Source organism: Chamaea fasciata, unplaced genomic scaffold (assembly GCF_029207755.1).
Source record: "Chamaea fasciata isolate MVZ Bird 193981 ecotype frontalis unplaced genomic scaffold, bChaFas1.0.hap1 SCAF_2, whole genome shotgun sequence".
Lineage (NCBI taxonomy): Eukaryota > Metazoa > Chordata > Aves > Passeriformes > Sylviidae > Chamaea > Chamaea fasciata.
In genome coordinates, this window is record NW_027094087.1 from 86,514,929 (window position 1) to 86,538,575 (window position 23,647).

At 38.9% G+C, this 23,647-nt stretch overlaps 1 protein-coding gene across 4 annotated transcripts; it reads left to right on the plus strand.

Moving 5' to 3' along the window:
• The first annotated feature begins 370 nt into the window (after positions 1-370).
• On the plus strand, positions 371-21,652 carry LOC136285443 (interleukin-1 receptor type 1-like). Of its 4 annotated transcripts, XM_066176616.1 has the most exons (15): positions 371-461; positions 1,839-1,920; positions 2,750-3,019; positions 3,992-4,128; positions 5,869-6,103; positions 7,674-7,863; positions 8,850-9,024; positions 10,191-10,256; positions 14,132-14,252; positions 15,615-15,760; positions 16,556-16,699; positions 17,763-17,927; positions 18,653-19,237; positions 19,487-19,566; positions 21,368-21,652. In XM_066176616.1, exons 4-13 carry the CDS (start codon positions 4,038-4,040, stop codon positions 19,027-19,029), a joined length of 1,710 nt encoding a protein of 569 aa, XP_066032713.1. In that variant the 5' UTR covers positions 371-461; positions 1,839-1,920; positions 2,750-3,019; positions 3,992-4,037; the 3' UTR covers positions 19,030-19,237; positions 19,487-19,566; positions 21,368-21,652. The 4 variants fall into 4 exon arrangements, with proteins under 4 accessions (XP_066032713.1, XP_066032711.1, XP_066032714.1 ...); XM_066176614.1 differs by having other exon boundaries at positions 18,653-19,566; XM_066176615.1 differs by having other exon boundaries at positions 376-473; positions 18,653-19,566.
• Positions 21,653-23,647: the final 1,995 nt, after the last annotated feature.

Sequence of the window (23,647 nt, forward strand, 5' to 3'; positions counted from 1 at the left end):
CTGCGCTGAAGTCAGCTCGCCACCCCAGGGGATCCCAGTCTGATGGGGAGCTAAACCCAAGCGTGACGGCCAAAGGAAGTGGGCTGATGCCCGAGAAAACCGGCTTAGCCAAGCTGTGGGGAGATGCCTCGCAGGAGGTCATACAGGAGGCCACCGTGAGGACCAGCTCAGCCTGTGCCAGGTGCTGCATGCCCTCGGCTCTCGCTGGGGCTCGGCAATGCTAGCTGACTCCCAGGTGCCATTTACCGCCCCGCTCCCTTTCCGCCCAGCCTGGCCGGGGGGTTCCGGAGGCGGTCTGGGGAGGTCCAGGGGCGGTCTGGGAGAGGTGCGGGGCGGTCCGGGGCGGTCCGAGGGCGGTCCAGGGGTGGCTGCCGTCGCTCCCGGGCGTGGCTCCCGGGCGAGGCTGCCCGCCCGCACCGTACGTGGAGCGGGCCGTGGCGGCCGGCGGGGAGCGGACGAAGGTGAGCCGGGAGGTGAGGAAGGGACGGTGGGTGCTGTGGGGACGGTGCCTCGTTCAGTCCCTGGGCTGCGCTGGGCTGGGCTGGGCCGGGCTGGGCTCGCCACTGATCGGCTTCCAGTGCCGCCTGCGTGGCGGGGCGGAGAGCGGAGGGAGAGTGGGCTGAGGGGTGCATGTTGGGGGCGGCTGGGCTTTTCCTTCCCCCGTGTCTGCTGCCGCGCCGGGGCCCGTTTGCCTTCCTTGGCCGCGTGGGGAGCGGGGCTGGCGGGGCCCCGGGCAGTCGGGGTGCCCTGGCCAGGTGAGGCTGCAGTGCTGACGGCTTCCAGAAAACCAACACCGAACCCCTGAGTTTGTTACTTTCGGCTGTGTTTTGAGGCCGTGTGTGTTTCTGCGGGGCGTGTTGGCGCAGTCTCCCTATCTTTGTGGCCGCTGATTTCTCAGCTTTTATGACCCTAAATAGCTTCCTTGCAAGTAATTTTTTATTTTGCCTTTGTGTCTGCTTCCTCGTTGTGTATCGCAGTGTACAAGCTCAGGTAGGAAGTGCGATGGACAAATGAAGGTTGTAGGAGTGCAAACTCTGCTACATTTTTTAAAGTACTTGTAACAGGAAGCGGGATAATGCTTGGCGTATATCTTCTTGACCTGATAAAACACTCCAAAAACTCTTTCTGTATTTATTTATTGCATAACGACGATCAGAGAGGATTAACTCTTTATTAACTGCTTGTGTGACGAGAGCGAGATTTTGGGTGAAAGAGATGCCTGTGTCAAACCCAGGAAGGAGCTGCTGCTGTGACAGTTCCAGACCTGTGCTGGTCACAGCCTTGATGGTGCTTGGCAGCAGCCTGGAGAGCCACAGCTTGGTAGAAGAGATCCATTAAAAGTTACCGAGCTGAATCAAGGCTCCGGTTTGCTTCCAGCAGCAGCTCTTAAGTTTGTAGTGTTTTCTTCAAGCAAGCTGCTGGATGCGTTTTGTTTTTCTTTTTCAGAAATTCAGCACTGTGCACTTATTTGACTTGGACCATTTGTATGTGTTTAGATCCTTAAAAAATGGGTTAAAAAGTCTTGCACAAAAGTTGTTTTAGAATGCAGAATTCTTAGTTCAGATATTTTAATTCACATATCTTATGAGAAATGAGAAACACCCATTATTTCTTTTTTGGTATTACTGATTTCCTCTCCTTCTGAGATTAGGACATTATTTTTTTAATACTTTACATCACTTTTTTTCATAAATATAATTTTGTCTGCATGAACTATTCAGGTTCTTTTAAATGCCTCCTAACAGTACATTGAGAATGATACTGGAAACTTAATAACCTAATTTGGATTTCAATAAAAAATGTGTCACATTAAAATTCTTATTACTTCATATTGACAGGTATCAGGAGTTAAAATGACCTAGAAAAGTATTCAAAATATGGACTGTGAAATGAACTCCTTCCACTTGATACTGAAAGAAGGTACTGTTTTCAATTTATTTGAGTATTGATAAGGCTGCTCTTTTCTCTGTGGTTTGGATATTGTCATTAGTTTGGTTTGTCATTGTCCCCAGTTTGATGTGGAACAGAATGAATAGGTAGCACTTCACTGTTGTAGAGTCAGCCAGTGGTGCCAATTATGTACAGCCACAGAAGCCGTTTTTGTTTCCTTCCTGCTGTTCTTCGGTAAAAGATGGGGCAGTTACCCGAACTTGAAGAAGTGCACTTTCTTCAAGTTCAGATTTAGAACAGTTAATACTGTCTCAAAGTTGAACTGGAATTTAGCTTGCAAAGAACTAACTGTTGCAGGCTTCTTTGTTAATGCTCTTTGACTGCATTTTGATGTAGCTTCACCAGAATGCCCTGGATAATGGGTTTGTCCTAAAGATACAACTTTTCTGAAGTTCTGCAGCTTGCAAGATTGTCTGGAAAGGAGACATAAGGACTAAAGTTTGTGGTCATTGTGTCAATGTCAGAATACCCTTATTATAATGCTAATTATTATCTTGCCCTAAATTTAAGTATTTGTTTCCTTTTAGTCGTTGAGCCTGTCTTACAGTGTTGCTGGTCACATGTGTAACATTGTGTTGTTTTTGACAGAAACTTCTTTTCCCCTAGATATTTGCTGAATTCTTGGTCAGTCTTTACTGCAAGTTTTGTTGCCCTTTTAAGGCATCTCTCTAAAGTACAGGGGGTTGCTCTTGCTTTTACATCTAGGATGTCTGTAGAAAATTTAGTTTTGTATGTGTATGCTGCTGTCCAAATGATATGTTTTGTAAAACCTTTTTTTCCCTTTCTCTGCTTTTTGCAGGTAAACTGAAACTCCAAAAATGGTGACCTGCTCATTGGCAAGTAGCAGGAAAAGCACATACAAGGCAACTAAATTAGGACTGTGCTATGAGGGTTTCATCAGATAAACTGTCCAAAAGAACTACTTACCTAGAGGCTGTTATATTCAATTATTGAACTCCGCACTGTGTGACTCTCCCTAATATCCCAGCACTTCTGCATATGAAATGCTTCAAAAGAAGAAACTGCTGTGCCTTATTTGTGTCTGAAGTGAATTACATTGGATATAAAAGTAAGTCACAGCTTACTTTTTCATGGAATACCTTATCTTCTTCCTGCCATTCATAGCTGGGTAGAAGGCAAATATTAACTAGAACCTGTGCAAGAAATGTTTTGCAACGGACTGCTACGTGTGAAACTAGCTTACTTTAGAGTGAGAGGCAGCAGCATGCAAAATAGTCAAAAGCTGAGGAAAGGCAAGACCACTGAATGCAGATCTTAGCCTACATTGAGCTGCCAGAAGGGGAAGGATTCAATTGTTTGCCAGTAGAAAGCCTGGGGAAATCTCTGATGACACCTTACCAAAAAAATGCTGGTGCATCTGAGAGAGAAGCAGGACTTGGTTGTGTTCAGTCATGTCTTTGCTGGAGAAAACTGAAAAAAAGACCCGAGGTGTGAATTGAAACTACAGTTCTTGGCCACTTTTTTTTTTTTTGTCTGACCGCAACAATTCATATTAGCTGTGGTTTCCACAGACATTTGACTTTAGATGCCAATTATAAGTGGCAGATGACACTGGAGTTACAGTATGCTTGTCCTTCTGCAAAGAACTGCAAAGAACTGCTCTTAAAAGCTGCCTCAGCTGTATAAGAACAGTTCAAAGAAGGCAACCCAGTATATCTCTGTGATTGTGTCTCTTGTGAGCATTTGGAAAGAAGAGTAGCTTGATCAAGCTTGGTTTTTAGATTATGCAGTATAGCTTAAATTACTATGCTAGCTTAATTCATCTGTGCTTGAGGGTTGTGGGGTTTTTTTTTGTTTAACTATGCTGGTAAAAGAATATTACACTCATGCAAGAGTTATTCCACTAGGATAGTGCTAGTTCCAGGAAAAGTTCTAGTACAAAGCTGAAAACTGAGCAGCTGTTTGTGAAGGCCAAGAGTTGCTGTAGTTCAAATGTTCAATGTCTGAGGCTAAATTACCAAATCCATCTTTTCCCTCCCCAAGATGACTAATGCTTCTTCTGATTTTTTTTTCCCTTAAGGACTAATGCAGTGGGCAGAGGGCAGTGCAGCTTGAACACCACACCAATGGAAAAAACTTCTGCTTTGCAGCAAAATATGACATCTATATTTTTGCTCATTGGTCATCTCATTGTACTGATACCTATCTTCAGTGCTGGTAGGTTAAATACTTTGTTGAAATTCCCATTTTAAAAAAGAAAATCTGAAAGAGATGAGTTGTGTGTATTTATTAGTAAAGAGTTACTGAGAACAAGTAGTGAGTTTGGGATTTGTTTTTGCTTTAGTGTATTGATGATAGCTGAATGCTTCTGTTGGATTTAAATTGCACAAGGGATGTCACGGACAAATGGAGATTTTTTTTTTTAATTCTAGGCACATAAATTTAGGGCTCTGAAGCTTTGATTAGCCCTCCAAGTTTCTTATGAAGAAATCCCAAAGTGATTGTCTTCTTTGACTTAAGATTAGCTATAGAGTGCCTTCTTTATGAGACATCCTGTATGTCTAGTCCTGAAAGCAGTTGGGCTGAGTTTTCTTTGCAATTAAATTAGTAGTATTTTTAATGATAGGTCTAGTATTTAAGTAAAGTTTAGAACTACATAAGTTAATTAGCTTGTCTTGCTACTCTTGGCATAAGCAGTCTTATACTAATGTCTCTGAATTAGATTGAGCTATATGGAGACCTACTTGGAAGTCTTTAAATGGGAAGGTAGTGATATTAGAAAGATTAGCGAAGCTTTTATTTATTTTGAAATTGAATATGTTGACTTTGTATTTGTACAGTCATTCAGCAAGATTTGTAAAATCAGTTCAACAAGATGTTTTGCAGTTTCATAAAAATTCAGTGTTGGACACAAAATCACTGAATGGTTTGGATTGGAATGGTCCTCAAAGATCATCAGTCACCAGTCCAACCCCCCTGCCATGAGCAGGGACACCTTGCACCAGACCAGGCTGCTCAAAGTTCCATTCAGCCTGGCCTTGAACCTTTCCAGGGGTGGGGCATCCACAGCTTCTCTGGACAAATGTATGCAAAGCTTGAAAGTTTTACAGTCTGCTTTATAGCCAAATAGTCAGCTCTGTTTGTGCTACAGTAGTATTCTCCAGTAAGTTTTGCTTGCATATTTGGGCTGTTGATAACTTTTTGCAATATCTGTCTTTTTTTCTCTGATATATTTTTGGATAATGTTGGAAGAAATGCTTGCTAGGCTGCATGATTGTGTCCTGTCAACTTGTTCCACAGGCATAATTATAAAGACTATGTTTATCTTGGCCTTTTCTGTGATGTTCTGAGTAATGGGCCTTCTGATTAAAAGCACAGATGTAGGAAGGAAATAATACATTATAGTCAAGACTTCTTAATCTGAATACTTTTTCTCTCCAAATTTTTTTTTCCTGATTTGTTTTTAGCCCCACAGTCATAGTTGCAGAATACTGTCAGGAGCTCTCCACTGCTACTGTTTGCACTGTACTTCACATAGATAGTATGTACTTTAAGAATCTGGCAGTTCTGCAAAAGTACTGGCATGGTTAAATAACAAGGACACGACAGGGAAGTTGGGAAGCTTGGAGTTGCCTGATGAATCCCATGGATCTTCTTACACCCTGGTTTGCAATGAGGCTGTTCGACTTGCATGTGCTTGTTGCTGGCTACCTTAACAGAAGGAAGTTGTGCCTTAAGCTTGTAAAATATGTGTTCATGTTCTCAACCAGGAGGTGGTTAAATACCAAAAAATAACAGCCTTGTGATGTTTTAAATGGTAAATTGTTACAGAAAGTTTTTCTAATTCTGTGTAACTTGGAATGGGTATTAATACTTCTTAAACATAAAAGTATACAAATTAAAAGCATTAGTAATTCTTTTCTTTTTTATTTTTAAATTTTTTTTTCTTTTTTTTAGCAGATGGATGTGTTATTTGTGATTACTTTGTGCTTGTTGGAGAGCCTACAGCTATTACTTGCCCAATAATTACATTGCCAGTGCTTCACTCTGATTACAATTTGACGTGGTATAAAAATGGTAGTGCTACACCAGTGACCACAGAGAGAGATGCCAGGATCCACCAGCGAGAGGGCTTGCTTTGGTTTATTCCTGCAATGCTGGAAGATTCTGGACTTTATGAATGCAGTGTAAGGTGAGGAAGGATGGAAACAAGTGGATTGCTAGTGCTTGCAAGTGTGATAATTATTTTATGGAAGTTGAGTGTACAAAACTTCTTGTTTTAGGTAGAATCCTTAGATCAGTTGAAAGCACTGTTTTGACCATGCTTTTTGTTTCTGTATGATGCCTGTGTTTCTCTGCTGTACCACACATTTAGCACTGCAAAAGTGGTTCATACAGATGACTCTCTTTATCTTAAAGCATGACAATACTAAAAATGATCTGTGGGGGTGGTTATTTGCTTTGTTTGTTTTGGATGAAGTGTGAGGTCACAGGAAAATGCCTTAACTTCTTTGGCTTTTCCTGTGTTCAAATTGCTGTTTGATACTGATACATCAGAAGAGCACTGTTTTTTTTGTAGGACAAGGCTAAATGTAAGAAGGTTCCAAGAGGAAACAACTATGCATTTTATCACCACACAGACTTTCTGGAGAGTTTAGCAACTTTTTGAAAGTCTTACTAGAAATCTACAAGTTAAAAGGCTGAAAACAGCTTTTATGATTTATTTTAAAATATTACCATATATTACCTGCCAAAAATGAGAATACATTAAAAGATGAAAGCAGTGTGCTAGACAGCTTTAGAGTCTGAAAATAGTGTGTCTCTAGTACTACTCAAATGATCTGAGTGCACAGACAACTAAAAAGGAATAGATTCTTTGAAAAGAATCTATATCTGCCTTTTTTAGTACTTTAAAGCTCTTGCTACATCAATGGCTAAGATTAGTGCACTGGACTTCACCACTTAGGTCATCAAATCTTTTTTACAATGTTTGAAATTCACTGTGTGCTGAACGGGAAATTAATTTTGGGAAGACATACATAAAATGTTCCTTTCCTCATGGTGTTGCCACAACACACTGAGAATTGCCAATACAGGCTTTTCAGGTGGCCCTGAATTTGTTTTAGTAGTGTATAGTTACGTGTACTGGTGTGGACAGAGTACACCAGTTATGCTGAAGGGGTTTGGGTTGTGAATGTAGTAACAATGATTAGCAAAAACTTCCAATGTCACAGGCACATTCCTTCACTGGAGTTTACCATGAAACCAAAACTGGAAGTCAGAAGACATGTAATCCTTTCAAAGCTACCCAGCTGCATAATTTTGATTTAGCCTTTGCTGCTATGGCATTAGTTACTTGAGGTATGAGATGTGTTCCTCTGGGCACCTCACATCCTTGGGTTACATAACATCAGCAGAACAAAAAACTTGCTAAGGTTCAGTTGTATTAACTGTAGGCAACATTTTGTGCATCAGACACTTAAGCCTTGACTGCAGCTCTGAGAAGTCCTGACATCCCCTCTCATGTGTCCAGAGCAAACTCCATTTCTGCTCACAACACAGACTCAGAGCTTATTCCTATCTCTTCACCTGGAACTAACTCAGTTAACTAACTCAGTTTGTAAACCCCATCCTCAGCCCCTTAGCTAAGGGAATATATCAGAGGCAAGGCTGGTGGTGGTGCTGAAGTCCCTCTCCCTGACTTGCTGGAAATAATAAACCTTACTGTTAATGACCTGACTTGTCTGCTGTTCTAATTACAGGAGCCTTAATCACTCTAACAAAAAAACTATAAACTTAACAGTCTTTAAGAACGATAATGGTTTGTGTTTTAATGGAAAAATGAAGTTTGAACAAAAAGTGATGAGTACGAATACTGGAAAGATTATATGCCCTGATCTAGAACAATTTAAAGATGAAGACAATAATCAGCCTGAAGTACATTGGTATAAGGTACTGAGCATGTGTATTTCATAAATTCAAGATACAAAATGTACTATTTACAATATCTTATGAAGTAACTGTAAAAGCAGCTTTTGAAAGGGAAGGTTTATTTTCTCTACAGTTTGAGTAAGACATGAGTGTGAAAAAGATTTGTGAAATTCTGGTTTATCCTTTGATTTTTTTAATGTAGGTAATAAGTTCTAAAACTTGTATGTTTTTATAAATAGAAGGCTTTGCATAATTATTTCAGTTTCTCAGAGTATTAGGCACATTCTATCTGTTGACCATGCTGTGGTATTCTTTTGCTGCTTGCTTTGGTTCTATGAAAATATTCTGTAGGCTGTGCAAGCTTGGAGACATGTATTTTATCTGTGTTAAGGTAGAATTTTGAAATAGTTCAGCTCCTAATTCTGATGCTGGTATTAAGAAAGCTACATAGGCCTATACATCTTAAATAACCTTGGTGCTGCAGCTATACATCTTTTGAGGTGAAGAGATTCTCCACTGCTTGTAGGTCAAGGAAGAGAAGGAAGCTTTTTTTTCCCCTGAATTTGCATTGCCACAGAAATGGTGATATAGCAAAACAGCACAAGGCACTGCTACAGCAGCTCTTTCATCACAGAGAAGGAGTGCAGGCATGTGTTCTTATAAACTCTGCTGCATGTGTAATGACTTCTACTACACCTGAGATAGAAAACAGGTGTTAAAGAAAGCAGTGAATTAAAGCAGTGTTTGAAAAGTTAAAGGATTGGATGCAGTGATTTTTTTTTTTAAATGCAAATGGAGCAAGATGTTAGACTGTAGTGATGCTTGGAAAAGAATCCACATCATGGCTTTCAAAGAAGTAATTTCAAGTATTTTGAAGTAATTTCAAGTCATTTTGAAGTATTTCAAAATACTTTGCCAAGTATTTTAATCATCAGTAGAGTTTGGTAACTGATTTAATTGACAGGTTTTTAGTTCCCTTAAGTCACTGGTACTTTTGGTGTGTTTAGGAGTGTAAACCTGGATTTCTTGAAGACAAGCGACTTCTTTTGGCAGAGGGTGAAAATGCTGTCTTGATTCGTAATGTAACTGTGCAAGACAGAGGAAACTACACATGCCATATGGTATACACTTATATGGGAAAACAATATAATGTTTCAAGAACCATAAGTCTGGAGGTTAAAGGTGAGTGCATGAGGTTATTCTTTTTTTGGCTCTGCCAAAAACATTTGTGTAGAGGCATAAGATACTTGGCATGTTACTTTTCAGCTCTGTGAAATTAGGGTTGTAAGTCTTCTTTTATTTATTCCTGAACATAAAATTGAAAGGCAATGAGTCATGTTGCTACCCTTGAACGTTGCTTTTGAGGAAGAATTGTCATGGAGAAATGAGTAATGCAGGGTTAGGAATAAGGATTACAAGAAAGCAGTGGTTCTTGGGGTGGAGGTACTGCTTTTGCCAGAACAAATAGTGCACCATTGAAGTAAATAAACTTAAAAATAGAAACTTTTTCTGTGAGACTATCACAGCAAATGACCTGCTTGAAGCCCTGTTGATGAACTTGCTTCTCCATTGATAGGAAAGGAGATGTGACAAGCTGTATAAATAATAAAAGTTAATAAATCTTCCTCTGGAAAGGATTGGCTTACTGTTGGCATTTGGTTATGCTTTTCTGCTGTCTCACTCTGCCAGTAGTGTCATTTACTGCATTTACCATTATGATTATGTCTTTGTGGGTGATGTTGCTGGTGACCTGACTAGTAACATGATAATAGTCCTATCAGAATAGTTGTCTGTAGACAGCAGGTCCATCTTTTTAGGTTAAACCGAAATATTGACTTTATATAGGTGATATAAGAACGGCGGGCTGTTGGCAACCAATCTATACATCATGCAGAATTATACCATTCCAGCCCAGTTTCAGTACGTGTTTGTTTAAAATTTTACTTTAAAAATTATTTACCTTATCTAGGAGGTCATTGATACAACCCTTTTTCTCTTTCTTATCCGTTTCTGAAAAAGTTAATTGCATTTTTTGGTTTTGCCTTTGTTTTCTGGTTTTGTGTTGCTTTCATATCTGCAGTCAGTAAATTTGAGATTTTTTTTAAAGCATTTTAAAGCGGTTTTCTATTGTTGTTAACTTGGGAGCTAAAATAGAATAACTTTGAGAGAGTAGAGCAAATATCTTATGCGACATTTCTGTTGTAAATTTGAAATTTGTAGTAAGTCTGGCACTACAATAATACCAAATGATAAAACCAAACCCACTGTAAAACCAAAACTATTGTCAGTTGAACTAAGTTGTGGATTTTTTTCCATCTGAAGGTTTTATTTTCCTTTGTTTTGGTTAGAAAAACCACTGCAGATGCAACCAGAGTTTATTTATCCAAGGAACAATACAATTGAAGTGGAACTTGGTAAGTAGTGACTATTTAAGAGATCATTAATTTTAGGTGAAATAGATAAGCTCCTGTTCTTTGTGAAATGATATGTGAAGAGTTCCACAGACTTGAGCAAGACTGGGAGATAAGCATGTGGATTGAGAATATCTGGAAGACAGAGGATAGATAATAGAATGTGATTCCCACAAATAAGTTGTAGGGGGAAGTAATTGGGCCTGAGATTGGAGTCCCATGACCAGCAGTTTTGTGCAGGATGCACTTATTTATGTATTTATTTTCTGTTATTGCCATCTATCCTTTTTACCTCTTCTCGGTGTTTGTGTTATGACGTGTCCTCAGTATCTGTGGAAATATGGTTTATGTACATGTAGCACGTTAGGATAGTTAGCAGTTGACCAGTTCAGTAGCTCTTTCTCTTTCTGTATGTTTCCTGTCTCCCTTCCCTCTCTACAACCTGGATTTTATTCCTTGTTTTAGAGTAATACAGATTTTGGATACTGATCTTTTGTGAAACAGTGAGCTGCTAGTTGATACATGTCCCAGGTACTGTTTATCTTGGAAATTTCTTAAATAAGAGATTCTGAGTATAAAGAATAACTTCTTTACAAGGAGGACAGCTGGGCAGTGCAGCAGGCTGCCCAGAAAAGTTGTGCTGTCTGTCTTTGGAGGTTTTAGAACCTGACTGAACAAATCTCTGAGCAGCCTGGTCTGACCTCAGAATCAGGCCATACTTTGAGCAGGAAATTGGATTGAAGACCTCTCTTTCAACCTCAATTATTCTGTAAATCTCTGGACCAAGTATATGGTATTGCAGTCTTTTCCTAAGCAAGGTTACGTATGTCTTAAGTGCACCACATATCGGACAGAGTAGTGTTCTACTGACAAAGTCCAGAAGAATGAGATTGGAGCTGCTTGATCTGTATTTTTTTAAAATAATTTTCTACCAAAGGGAGTGGTTTCAAACAAAATATTTGAAACAAAAGGGCATTAACTGATTTTGGAGAAGTGTGATTGGCTATTTACTACAATTTCCTAGTACAGGAAATATTTTGTAATCTTCTGAGGAATTAGATCATTAGAGAAGCTCTGAGCAAAGGTTGCATTTGGACTCTGACACCACATGGGAGGTCAGGGCAGAGCATTGTGGATTATTTTTATGTGCGTCATCCTGATGGAATCTCACATAACATAGCTACTTTTGCTGCTGCTTTTTTTGATATTGAGCTTGTAAATATTGTAACAGGAGTTGTTTTCTCCTATTAAAGCTTCATATTTCTTTTCGTATCATGTGAAACATTTTCGTCTGTCCCAAATGCTAACTTTGAATATATGGTATTAAACTGGACAGCACTGAAACACCTGGTGGTTTTGTGTGTGTGTATTTGGGGGTGTTTTGGGGTTTTGGTGGTTTTTTTGTTTTGTTCTTTCTTTTTGGTCTCAATAGCTCGTGAAAGATAACTTACTCTGAAGTTGCCAGGTTATGGTGAGGATTGGTAGATTTTGACCAGAATTGTGAATAAGCTTTAATAGAAATTGTTACTCTAGAGTCCAGAAGGCTTTGTTTTAAACAGTGAGAATATTCAGGATCTGATGCAAAAAGTATTATTTTAAAGACTTACAGTCCTGTGGTCTTCAGATGATTATTTAAATCTGTTGAAATAGTCTAGAATTGCTCAGCAGCCCCTTTTCTGGTAATTACATCTTCTCTGTCTTCATTATGAACAATACATGCCTGAAAAACTTTCAGTTCTTTCACTATTAAGTAAATTTGTTCACTAGATCTCGGATTAAAACAGGGAGACTTTCCATAGTAATTATTTTACCTCATATAACCCTAATCTTTGTATGAAAACTTGTCTTTTTCTCTGTAATTGTAACTATGGAAGAAATGAACTAATGTTACAGTCAGGCTTCCTGGTACTGTATCTCCCACTCATTAAAGTATATAAGTCTCATCCCAAGTTTTGACTGGTAGTTATGATTTCTTATTTAATTCACAAAAGTTCTTACTGATGCAGCCTCTACTCAGAAGGAGTCTGATCTGCAGGCTCTTAAATTTACTGAAGGCAATGCTAGGGTTTTTTCAATCCTTGATAGTATTTTCTGAGCAATTTATTAGTCCAGGGGCTGCCTGTGGCTTTCAGCCTAAGTCATTAAGACTATGTTGTGGGACAGCTTGTTTAGACTCCTTATTGTAGAATTTGGTCCATATTTGTTATATATTTGGACACATCATTAATTAAAAGTTGTTCTGGTGTATTGTTGGATGCTTTGGACCACCCAGGATGAACAAACCTTGATTGCCTTACAGATGTTAAGGTAATAGCCACAGGTGAGTCTAAAAGGAGACTCCAGCCACAAAGTGGGTGGATTTTTTTTGTGACTACTGAGATCTACAAATGATTCCCTATTACATGGGCACATGAGGGTACATTTTTAAAGGAACTGGGTGAGATTTGTTTTTGTTTGTTTTAAAATGACATTGCCATTCAAATATTCAATATTATCTGTCCAGTACCTTCAGTGGGTACTGGGGGAAAAAATAAATCCTCCTACTACATGTCTGGTTGTGGGGCAGAATCTCTTAAGCAGCTGCATGAACACCTATATGGAAACACCTGTATGATTTTTGAATGAGAAGTGGCAGGAGAAGGTGGTGTAGAATCTTAACAGTACATTCATGAATGTGTGGACATGGAGGGCATGGAACAATTAAGGGTTTATGCTGCTGTTGTTTTTTTTTGTTTGTTTTTTTTTTTTTTTTTTTTTTTTTCCTAATAATTGTGCAATGCACTAAAGCACATCTTTAAAAAAATAATTGTTGTGGTGGAAGGGCGTGAGGGAAGAGATCGGGGAGCATCTCTGATTTCTGTGTGAACTCTTGTTCAAGTAATTGCTTTACGTGTGAGCTAAAGGTTTATTCCATACTTTTGTTAGAGACCATCCCTTGGTGGAAGCATCTAGATCTGGTGTGGTTCTAGGAAGTGAAAGACTAAGATCTTTACATAGGCCAGCTGAGAGAGCCCACCTTCTCCTATCAAATCGTAACTTCCATGGGTAAAATACAGAAGGAAAGGAATCCAAGAAAGCTGCTTACCTTCCTGTACATGGAGCTCACTGAGGTACATTGGCAATAAATATATTTTTCAAATTGGCTTGCTAAATACTGAGGTGTTCTGTAAGATCTGGCCTCTTGGTGGCAAAGGAGCTGAGTGACCGATGAGCTTGCTCTGGAAGTGTGCTAATATTCAGAAACCATCCCAGTGGACAGTGTTGACTGTGCATCTTAGTGATGTGTGGTCACTAAGGATGGGATTCTGCTCCCAAATGTAGTTGTCTGCACATGGGTATGTGCATATGATCAGAGGTCCTTAACTCAGGCTGGTGTCAACAAGGCCTCAATTCAGTTGCCTACACAAAAAGTGCTGTTTTGGGTGATCTGACTACTCTAGCAGTGTGGTTTTCTTGAAGATCTGGAGTCCTGTCTGACAACTCCAACTTGGATGCTGGAGAGCATCTCAGATGTCACCATAGGTGTACATGCAACTGATTTAAGCCCTGGAGATCTTTCAGTGAAGTCTGGAGAGTCATTCAATTAAGGTATTTACTTTAATGTGTGTGGACTTCAGCAGAGATGAGCTCTGTTACTAGCTTAGACACTTAGTTTGTATGTAGATGTGAACATTTAGACACCTACATTTAGGGTGGAATTTATGTCCAGATCATAGACACCCAAATTTGGATTACAAATGGATGAATTTTAAGGACTTTGCTTTTCATAAAGTAAGTAGGTTTCTTTTATATTCCTCCTTTTCCCAGCTGTTCCTTCATCACTTGATTCTGCTCCTATTACAAGACCTTCAGTTGCTGTGTTTACCTTTTTTTTGTAGGCTCCCATGTAGTTATGGAATGTAATATATCAAGTGGCATAAACGGCTTAATTCCATTCTGGCAAGTTAATGATGATGATGTTGATATCTTTGATAAAACCTACAGGGAACAGTTTTATGAGTAAGTATCCTTATATACTGAATTTGTAGTGCATATGTAGGTGAAGTAATAAGCAGTAATTTACAGTGAATTAATGATAAAGTAGACTACTAGTCAAATGCCACTAGTCATTGAAAGGCTGATTAGAAGTCTGTATCAAACGCAGTATATTCTTACTGCTTGGTTTTAAAAGAATAACATTTTATTTTAATTACTGTGTATGATACAAATGGAATGAAGCAATCCAGTAGATTTTTATAATGCTATTGTGAAATATAATTTTGTAATGCTTGCTTATGCATTTGTTCTTACCTGGATTTTTTTGGGTGGGTTTTTTTTTTTTTTTTTTTTACTAGTACGTTAAAGTCTGTCCTCTATTATTAATATGGGAAGGATAAAATGCTCCAAAATAAAAAGTCACCTAACTTATTTTTATTTGTGAAAATGGTCCTTTTTAAAGTACAGACACAGCTGCTAATCCTCAAGAATACAAGGCAGAAACTCTTGTTGCAGGACATTTAAGTACCAGTGTTTGACTACCCTGAAGTAAAAAAGTGTTTAGGTGGTATTTCAGAAGGGAAAGTCACTTGTGTTCATAGCCTTTTGTCCAGTCAGTGGGCACTACCGAAAGGAGCTTGGCTCCCTCTTCTCCACTTCTTCCTCCCATCAGGTATTTACACATATTGATGGGATCCATCCCATGCCCCCAAGCCTTCTCTTCTCCTGGCTGAGCAGTCCCTGCTGTCGAGTATGACGGATGCTCCAATTCCTTACCTGTCACATCAGTGTACACAACTTGCTCCAGCAAATCCATCCATCTATCTCTTGTACTAGGCAGCCCAAAACTGGCCTCACTGCTCCAGGTGTAACCTCACCAGTGCTGAACAGAAGTGAAGGATCATTTCCCTTAACCTGCTGGCAGTGTATTTCCTAATGCAGTCCAGGATGCCTGGGATCTGGTTATTCCTCCTCATATGCAGGATTTGCATTTTGCTTTGAACCTCATGAGGTGTTTTTTTCATTTGTCCATCCTGTCAAGGTTCTTCTGGATGCTGGCTGTTGTATCAGACATCCGTCTGAGTTTTGTGTTACCTGCAGAACTGCTAAGGGTGCACTCTGTCCAACGTGGGGGAAAAACCCAACAAATCCAACGCCCCAAAAAACCTAAAACAACTAAACCCAGTATGTTTTTAGTTCATGAAATTGTTAGTTACAGGGTTATTTAGTGTGTACAGTTATTTAGTGTGCTTCACCAACTTCTTAGGTTTATAGAGATAAAAAAATTAATGTTTTTGTATTTGTGGATAGATGAATCAGTCTCATATTCAGCATAGATATTCAGATTTGTACAGATGTTTCCCTTTTAACTTTTTTTAATGACAGAGAAGGGTTGCCTCATGGACTTGCTGTATCTGGAACAAAATTTAACATTTCAAAAGTGAAAGTAAAGGACTATGTTTATAAATTTTTCTGCCACTTCATATATGGTTCTCAACAATTTACAGCCTACATCAAATTGGAATACCCAGGTAAGAGATCTTAATAAAATGGCAATCATTGACTTACTTCTCAGTTAGTTTGACAGTGCCCTACTTAAAGCTGTGTGATGTACTTTTATGCAAAATGGGCAATGCATCTCAGTACCTTTATTTGTCAATTTTTTTATCACATTCCTAGCAAAATGAAAGAAAATAGTGCTTTTGGTTTGCTTTATCTTCTCTCATTCAGTATTTTAGGACTGAAAGTGGATATGAGCTCTAACTTGTTACGTAACTATAATTTCCTCATAAAGATTATCAGGATAGGATTTAACCTCAGAAATTCTTTATTGCATTTACTAAAAAAATGTAGTTTGTGGAGGATGTTTGTTTAAGGGACAGTAAATTAATAGGTTCACAGACAGGTCATTGAACAAGCAGAGACAGTGGAAAGCTAGTTGGTCTGCTGAGATTAGCAGGTCGGGAAATCACCTCCCCACCTTTGACTTCCTTGCTTTCTGACTGAGAGAATGATGTACAAGAATTCTCACTCTACTGCAGTGCTGGGTTATATGTCAATATTTTATTTTGGTGTTTCAGCTGAACAGGAGCCTCATTTATCGTATTGTTGAGGTATTTTTTCTTCGAAAGATAAAAGTAGGCTTATCAGATAACAGTAATGGCAGAAAGCATATATTAAACAGTTTTTCCTGTTCTTTCATTCCTTTTAAAATGCAAATATTTTAATGATTAAATAATTTTGAACAATCCTTGTTTTTCCCTGGGTCTAGTTTATAGTTATACTTTATTTGTTTTTGTCTTCTTTGTTATTCTATGCTGCTGCAGCTCGAAACATTCAGGGATACTTAATTGGAGGAGGAGTTTCCTTGGTATTTTTAGTATTTTTTACTCTATTTATCTACAAGATCTTCAAAATTGATATTGTGCTGTGTTATCGGGACTCCTGCCGTCCTTTCCTGGGGAAAAAAGGTATGTTTATCTAACAATGCTGAGTGTTGTTTTGAGCTTCCACCTTTACTTGCAAAGCAGTGAGTTACTCTCATGGATCATGATTGGTCTTCCTTCGGGGTTTTTGAAAGGATAATACTGTTTTTAGGATGTTTAGACTTAGTTCAGATGACAAAAGCATCTACCATCTAGCAAATTTCCTGGAATCCAGAACTATCATTGCTTTTCCTGAAGACCCACCCCAGCGGTTTGAATACTGTCCTGATAGCAGTTTTTCAGATTAATACTGTTGTTACAGAAAGCAGTAATACATTAGAATTGTTAAGTGTTTTTTATTTTGCATAGATGAAACAGGAAAAATATAACTTTCTTTTGTTTTCTATTTAAAGGCACTGATTATTTGACTTTCTGGAAATTTTGCTTTCCTACCATTCTAAAAAAATGTTGATAGGGGTGATGTCTATGAGAGTATGCTGAAGTATGGGTAATTTCCAAACATCTGTGAGGAGATATTTTCTGTTTCTCTAACCATGTATCTTCTAGAGGTATTGATAATCTCTTAGATTTTCTTGGAAGCCTTTTAAATTAGGTCTTTCTGAAAAGTTTGATCCAAGATATTTAAAACAATTTGAATCTTGAAATTTGACACTTACTTTATATTTGTTGTCATGTCTAAGTGGTTGCTGTGGTTTGAAACTCCAGGTTGCAACACCACCTATGAATTATATGGCAACTGGAATTTTAAGTATCAGTTGTACCACTGGGTCCAATGTTTTTCAAATAATTCAATGATGACATTTTTTATTAAATGTTCAAAACAGAAAGTTGTAACTTAATTTTGCAATTCTGTTTTGCCTATTCAGCTTCAGCATCCTGAATTCTAGAAGGCCTGATCCTACAAATATTGCAGGCTTTGTATAACCATACACGCTTAGCTAATATAGCAGGATTAGGACCTCAAACAATGATTCAAGTAAGGGAACCTCCCCTCCCCCGAGTTTAGAGATTTTGTTTGCTTGCTTGCTTGCTTGCTCTTGTATCTTTGGAGTTCATTTTTATGGAAGTGATATTGCTCACTCTTTAGTTTCAGATGAGAAGATCTATGATGCTTATGTTCTGTATCCAAAGAACAGAGAAAGCTGCTTGTATTCATCAGATATTTTTGCTCTGAAGATACTGCCAGACGTCTTAGAAAGACAGTGTGGATATAACCTCTTCATACTTGGTAGAGATGATTTACCAGGAGAAGGTAAGTTAGCTGAAGACAAATTTGACTTGAGTTTTCTCGTTGACCTGCAAATACAACTGAGAAACAGCCAGGCAGTCAGATGGGACTCTAAATATCTCTCTTCTTCAAATGAACATTTTTTTTTTTTTTACAGTTGCAGGATTTTGGTAGTGGTTTGAGGAGGAAGGATTCCTTGAGAAGTAGAAAGTGCTGCCTAACTTTTCCAGCTTGAGAAAATGGTCTGTTCTCAGGGTTTAGCAATGGGGTTTTTGTGTGGTATTTACCGTATTTCACTGTTTGCGACTTAACTGACTGGAATGCCATTGATGGGGGGAATCTTTTTTTCTCTTCCACTTACATGCAACAAAACCAGTTGAGCATATGAGAACAGACTGTTTAAGGTATAAATGTCCTGTGGTTCTGGAACTTGGGGTTTTTTTTGCATTTGTATCATGATGGTAATAAAATGGCGTTAGCAAGATAAGTAGTAGACAGTTGGCAGCTCTTCTCTGTTTCTGCAAAACAAGGCTATAGACAGAATCTGATGGGGTCAGATTGTGTTGCATTGGCCAGATCTCTGTGGTTGGCTAACCCAGGGTAACTGCTTGCATGCTCATATCCTCTCCCTATTTTGATGTAAAATGTGTTGGCTTAAAAATCGAATAGTTAATGAACCAGCTGCAGAATATTGGTAACAGAAAATAGAAATGTACAACCTTAATTTTGCACAATCTTTTTCTCTACAGCTGTGATCAGCGTTGCTGATGAAAAAATCCGTCAAAGTAGGAGAGTGATAATTGTTTTAGTACCAGAGCCCTCCTGTTACAGCATTCTGGAAGATGAGTCTGAAAAGCAGCTAGCCATGCATAGTGCTCTTATCCAAGATGGCATTAAAGTAATTCTCATTGAACTTGAAAAAATACAAGATTATGCAACCATGCCAGAATCCATCAGATATATTAAGCAAAAGCACGGGGCTATCCGATGGAAAGGGGACTTCTCAGAAAGGTCCCACTCAGCAAGTACCAGATTCTGGAAGAAAGTGCGCTACCAAATGCCATCCAGAAAAAGTGGCTCTTTTTCAGGATTGCATTTGTTACCAAAGGACTTGAATTCGCCTTAAATAACAAATGCGAAATGACACTTAACGACTGATTCAGTTCACACAGTTGGTGATGGATTGACTGAAGGTCAGTGTATCTGTTTTGTGCAATCTCATCCAGATTTACTGGAGTGAAGGTACTACATCTTCATCTACAGATGTCAATCTTTTTTACTTCTAGCGGGATCAACAGAACACTTTGAAATATCATCAGTAGCACATGTAGAAGGTATACAAGTACTTTTCCAAGAATGATTCTGTGAAATTCCCCTGTATTAAAAATGGAAGGACAAAAAACTGTCAAAAATTTGAAACCAATGAAGAGAATTTGATTTTGTTTTCTGCAATTAAAGTTTCAGTATGAAGGGAATTACACTAATTATGGTTTGATACTACGTAATGTGCATGGCTGGTGCCAGTAAATGTTTCTTTTTTTTTTTTTTTAATGAAATGACACAAACCTTTTCTTTGTTGCAAGTTTGTTATGCCTTGTTCAGTTTGCGGAAAGATAAATCCCCCTGTGTCACTGCATCAGTGTGTTATCGTCGAGGAGAAAAGGTAAGAGACAATCCCAGCCCTGCAAAAGTGCTGTTGAACCTGACAAAGCTTAAATACTCTTCCCTGATCTTTTTTACATTTGAAAGATCAATGCCATTTTTCGTCACTTTTCACATGCAGATGTTGTAAAAATACCTTTGTAATCTGTATCAAGTAAAAAAAAAAAAAGTTCCAGAGAACTTTTTCTTTCCAGTTAAATGGTTTAATATATTTATTTACCCAAGTGGAACAATTGGCTAATGACAGAGTCTGTCATGGGGGATACAGGTTGATTGACTTCATCCACCTTACCTTAAGGACCATGTCAAGGGGCAGGAGTGAGAGAGAGAGAGAGGGATGCCCTCCTGTGTTACCCCCTGCAGCTGCTTGCTTTTCTCTCTTTCCCTCTGCTCTGATATGTAAGCAATCTGAGATGACTGTGTGCTGGAGGCTGCAGTCACGGCTTTCCAAACAAAAGGGAAAGGAAGTTGTGTAAAATGTTGAATCCTTTCTCTTTCAATTTAAAGTATTTTTAATAGTGTTTTGTATGCCTCAAGTGTTAACTCTAAAGTTACATTTGACTTGTAGGCGGTGATGTAGTTTGCAATGATCTGGTTTTTTGGGGGGGCAGGGAATTGATTTGATTGATTAAAAAAATTCATCAGACCTCTTGAATGCTATGTTTATAACTATCAGTTTTATAGAAACAGGAGATGAGAGCCAAATTGCCCATGTAATTTCAGTCTGTCATTGAAAGTAATGCTTTTAGGTTGTGAGATCCCATTGTAGAGGGAAGCCTCAGGAATTGATGTCACTGCTGCTTATAACTGTGAATTTCTGTGTCCTATTAGCTTCTTTCTTGCAGCACCTTTTGCTCTCCTCCCATTCAAACTCCAACCTATATTTTCTCTTGCAGCTTCTTTATATTGAAACAAGCAACTTGCTTTTGTGTCAAACTTCATTGCTTTCCAAGCTCTGCTTGAAGGCTGTTGCTAAGACACTATGAGGCAGAAATTTTCTCTCTGGTATCTCCAATTGTTTGTCTGAAAAAAAAATGTTCTTCAACCTTCAGAATTCAGCTACTCATTTACAAAAGTGTTGGCCTTTCTTCTTTCATGGCTCAAGCAGTTCTCTTATATCTCCATACTCAAAGAAAAAAACCTGTTCTGGCTGATAAGTGACCAAAACAGTGGAAGTAGGTTCTTCTCCCACCTAAATTACTTTGGTTTCCTCAGTGTGTGCTGAAAACTTGAAACAGTGCTTTTGAGAGGCAGTGCTTTCTGAGCTTTGTGAATTATGTGTGTGTTTGGCCAGAATGGAATAAAAATATCTTCATTTCAAGAGGAAGGGGAAAAAGTGCATTTGAAATGTCAGACTAATTCAAACTGTTATGGTACTGAAGTGTTTCATTGTTGAATGTCATGTATGTACAGACCTATGCAGATGCTCATAGTCTCTTCTCATTCTGTGTTTTAGTCACAAGAGAAGTGTCAAGGGAGAGTCAGTCCTAGTCATGAAGTGCCACATTTACTTAGCTGTTCATGCAGTCTGTCTTTAAATGAGGTGTGGTTCAGTGGCAGTCTGCTGTAGGGTAAAAGAGGCTTGAGATCCATCTGAAGTTACTGAAAACCATCTGAATAAAGCTAATTGTTATGGTTCATACTGATAGAAGAATCAAATAGGACAGAAGCTTTATGGTTTGGTCACAAAACTCTCTAAGAAGATCCCTGTATCAAATGTGAAGACCAGACATTATGGCATTATGGTATTTGTACGCTGAAAACTAGGATGTAACACTGACTTTGTGCTTTCACCTTGACAGCTCACAGTATGCAGGCCAGCCAATGGAATTCCAGCGACCTCAGTCCTCCTAATTACTTCTGCTGACTGGAACAGATGGAAAGAACTGCTGCTTGTTATCCCTAACTTTAGGAATGGAAGATTATTTTACTGAGCCAAAATAGTGTTTTTAAAAAAATATTTGTTCCTTCTGATGTATTTATACAAATGACACTAAAGTTTTCATGTGTGTTATGTAAAGGCACTTTGAGGAAGAATCCATTTAAAAATTTAATAAAGGCACTACATATTTTATTTTCATACAGCACTGCTGTTTATTTTGCCCTCATTTCTCCACTAAAGCATGCTGAGAATGGACAATGGTAAGCAGGAGTTGACTCAGTGGCTTTAATAAGACTGATGTAACAGATCTTAATTCAGGCTTCTGCCAGTCAATCTGGCTGTGGTACAACACTGGCACAAATCACCTCATCCTGCCTGGGCAAACAGAGGCTATGAGCTTGGCTCTGCTCTCTCTGGTACTCTCCTTGCAGCAAGGTGAAGCTAGAGCAGCCCCAAGGCTGCTGCACTGCTCTCTGGGACCAGCATGGTTCTCAGCAGTGCCATACTGAGCAGCAGTAGTGGAGAGGCAGCCTTCTCTGCTCTGCTCCTGGGGCAAGTGCTTACGCTTCTCACCTGCTCAAGGAAAGCCAGAGCATTGTGCTGTAGGGGTTGGTGTAGAACCCTACAATTGTATCCTGGCTGCATCAAAAGCAGCACGGCCAGCAGGGTGAGGGAGGTGAGTCTGCTCCTCTGCTCTGGTGAGACCTGACCTGGAGTGCCGCATCCAGCTCTGGGGTCTCCAACATTGACCTGGAGTGCGTCCAGATGAGGTCACCAAGTTGGTCAGAGAGATAAAGCACTTCTGTAAGGAAAGGTTGAGAGAGTTGGGATTGTTCAGCCTGGAAAAGAGAAAGCTTTGGGGTGACCAAATCGTGGCCTTCCAGGGCCTGAAAGGAACTTACACAAAAGATGGGGCAAGACTTTACAAGGGCATGTAGTGAACAAGACAAGGGGGAATGACTTCAAAGTGGAAGAATGTAAGTTTAGATGAGATATCAGGAAAAAATTCTTTACTCTGAGGCTGGTGAGGCACTGGAATAGATTTCCTGGGGAAGCTGTGGTTGCTCCATCCCTGGAGGTGTTCGAGGCCAGGTTAGATGGAGCTTTGAGCAACCTGGTGTAGTTGAAGGTATCCCTGCCCATCGCAGGGGGTTTGAACTAGATACTTTTCACGACCCCCTTGCAACCCAAACCATCTCTATGATTCTGTGAGTCTGAGTAACCTGGCTGACTTTGCTTGCCTCCCACCAGCTTAAGTCTCACACAGGTTCATGCTGATTGCACAGTGGCTCCAGTGCATAGATATGGGGCAGTGAAGAGGGGAGTGCTGGGCTCCTGTACCTGCCTCTTCTGCAGAATGGTTTAACTGCAGGATTCAGATTTTCATCAGGCATTAGTGGTTTATCCCAAGTTATGCCTCATCTTTTATTTTTCCTTTTGTCTGAGGTTTCTTACATGATAGAAAAAAAAAAATGTAGTGAAACCAGAAAAAGTAAGATGTGAGAGGGAGAGGAGGATGGAGGCAATGGTATTTATTTCTTTTTAGAAGATTGCTTGTTTTGTGATAGTACATCAGACAGCAGAGAATTTGATTTTAAAGGCAATGCACTTCCCTAGCCTTGTGCACTGATTTCACTAGAAGTTAATGATGAAATAGTATTTAGGAAATAAGGATGAAATAATATAAAAGTGACACACCAAAATGCTTGCTCAGTGGTTATGTCTTCATTACATGATAAACTGTAAGAAAATATGTTTCAGTCTCTTAGCACTTAGAAATACTGCTGGTTTTTATTATCATAATATTTTTCATTATGAGTGACAAGCGTGAATATTGTGTATCCTTGTGAGTAGTGTTTCAGAGATGAGAAAGAATGCATTGCCCATTCACTGATACAGGGTGTAAGACATTAATATGACTGACTTCTACCTACTTTTTAATTATGGGATTTATTTTACTATGTTTAGACAAAAGGGGAAATGAATAGTCATATGATCTTTTTTAAAAACAGTGTAACTAAAATATTTTTAATCATCTAAATGCACTGTGATTAAACTGAAACTATAGCCATTTTCTTTTCAGCTTCTACTTAAATTAGTAAATGCATCCTACTGTAAAAAAGCAAAAGTGTTGCTTAAGTTTAAGTAAGAGTGACTTTTTATATCAAGCTCGTGTATTTCTTGGTTTAATGTGGGGCTA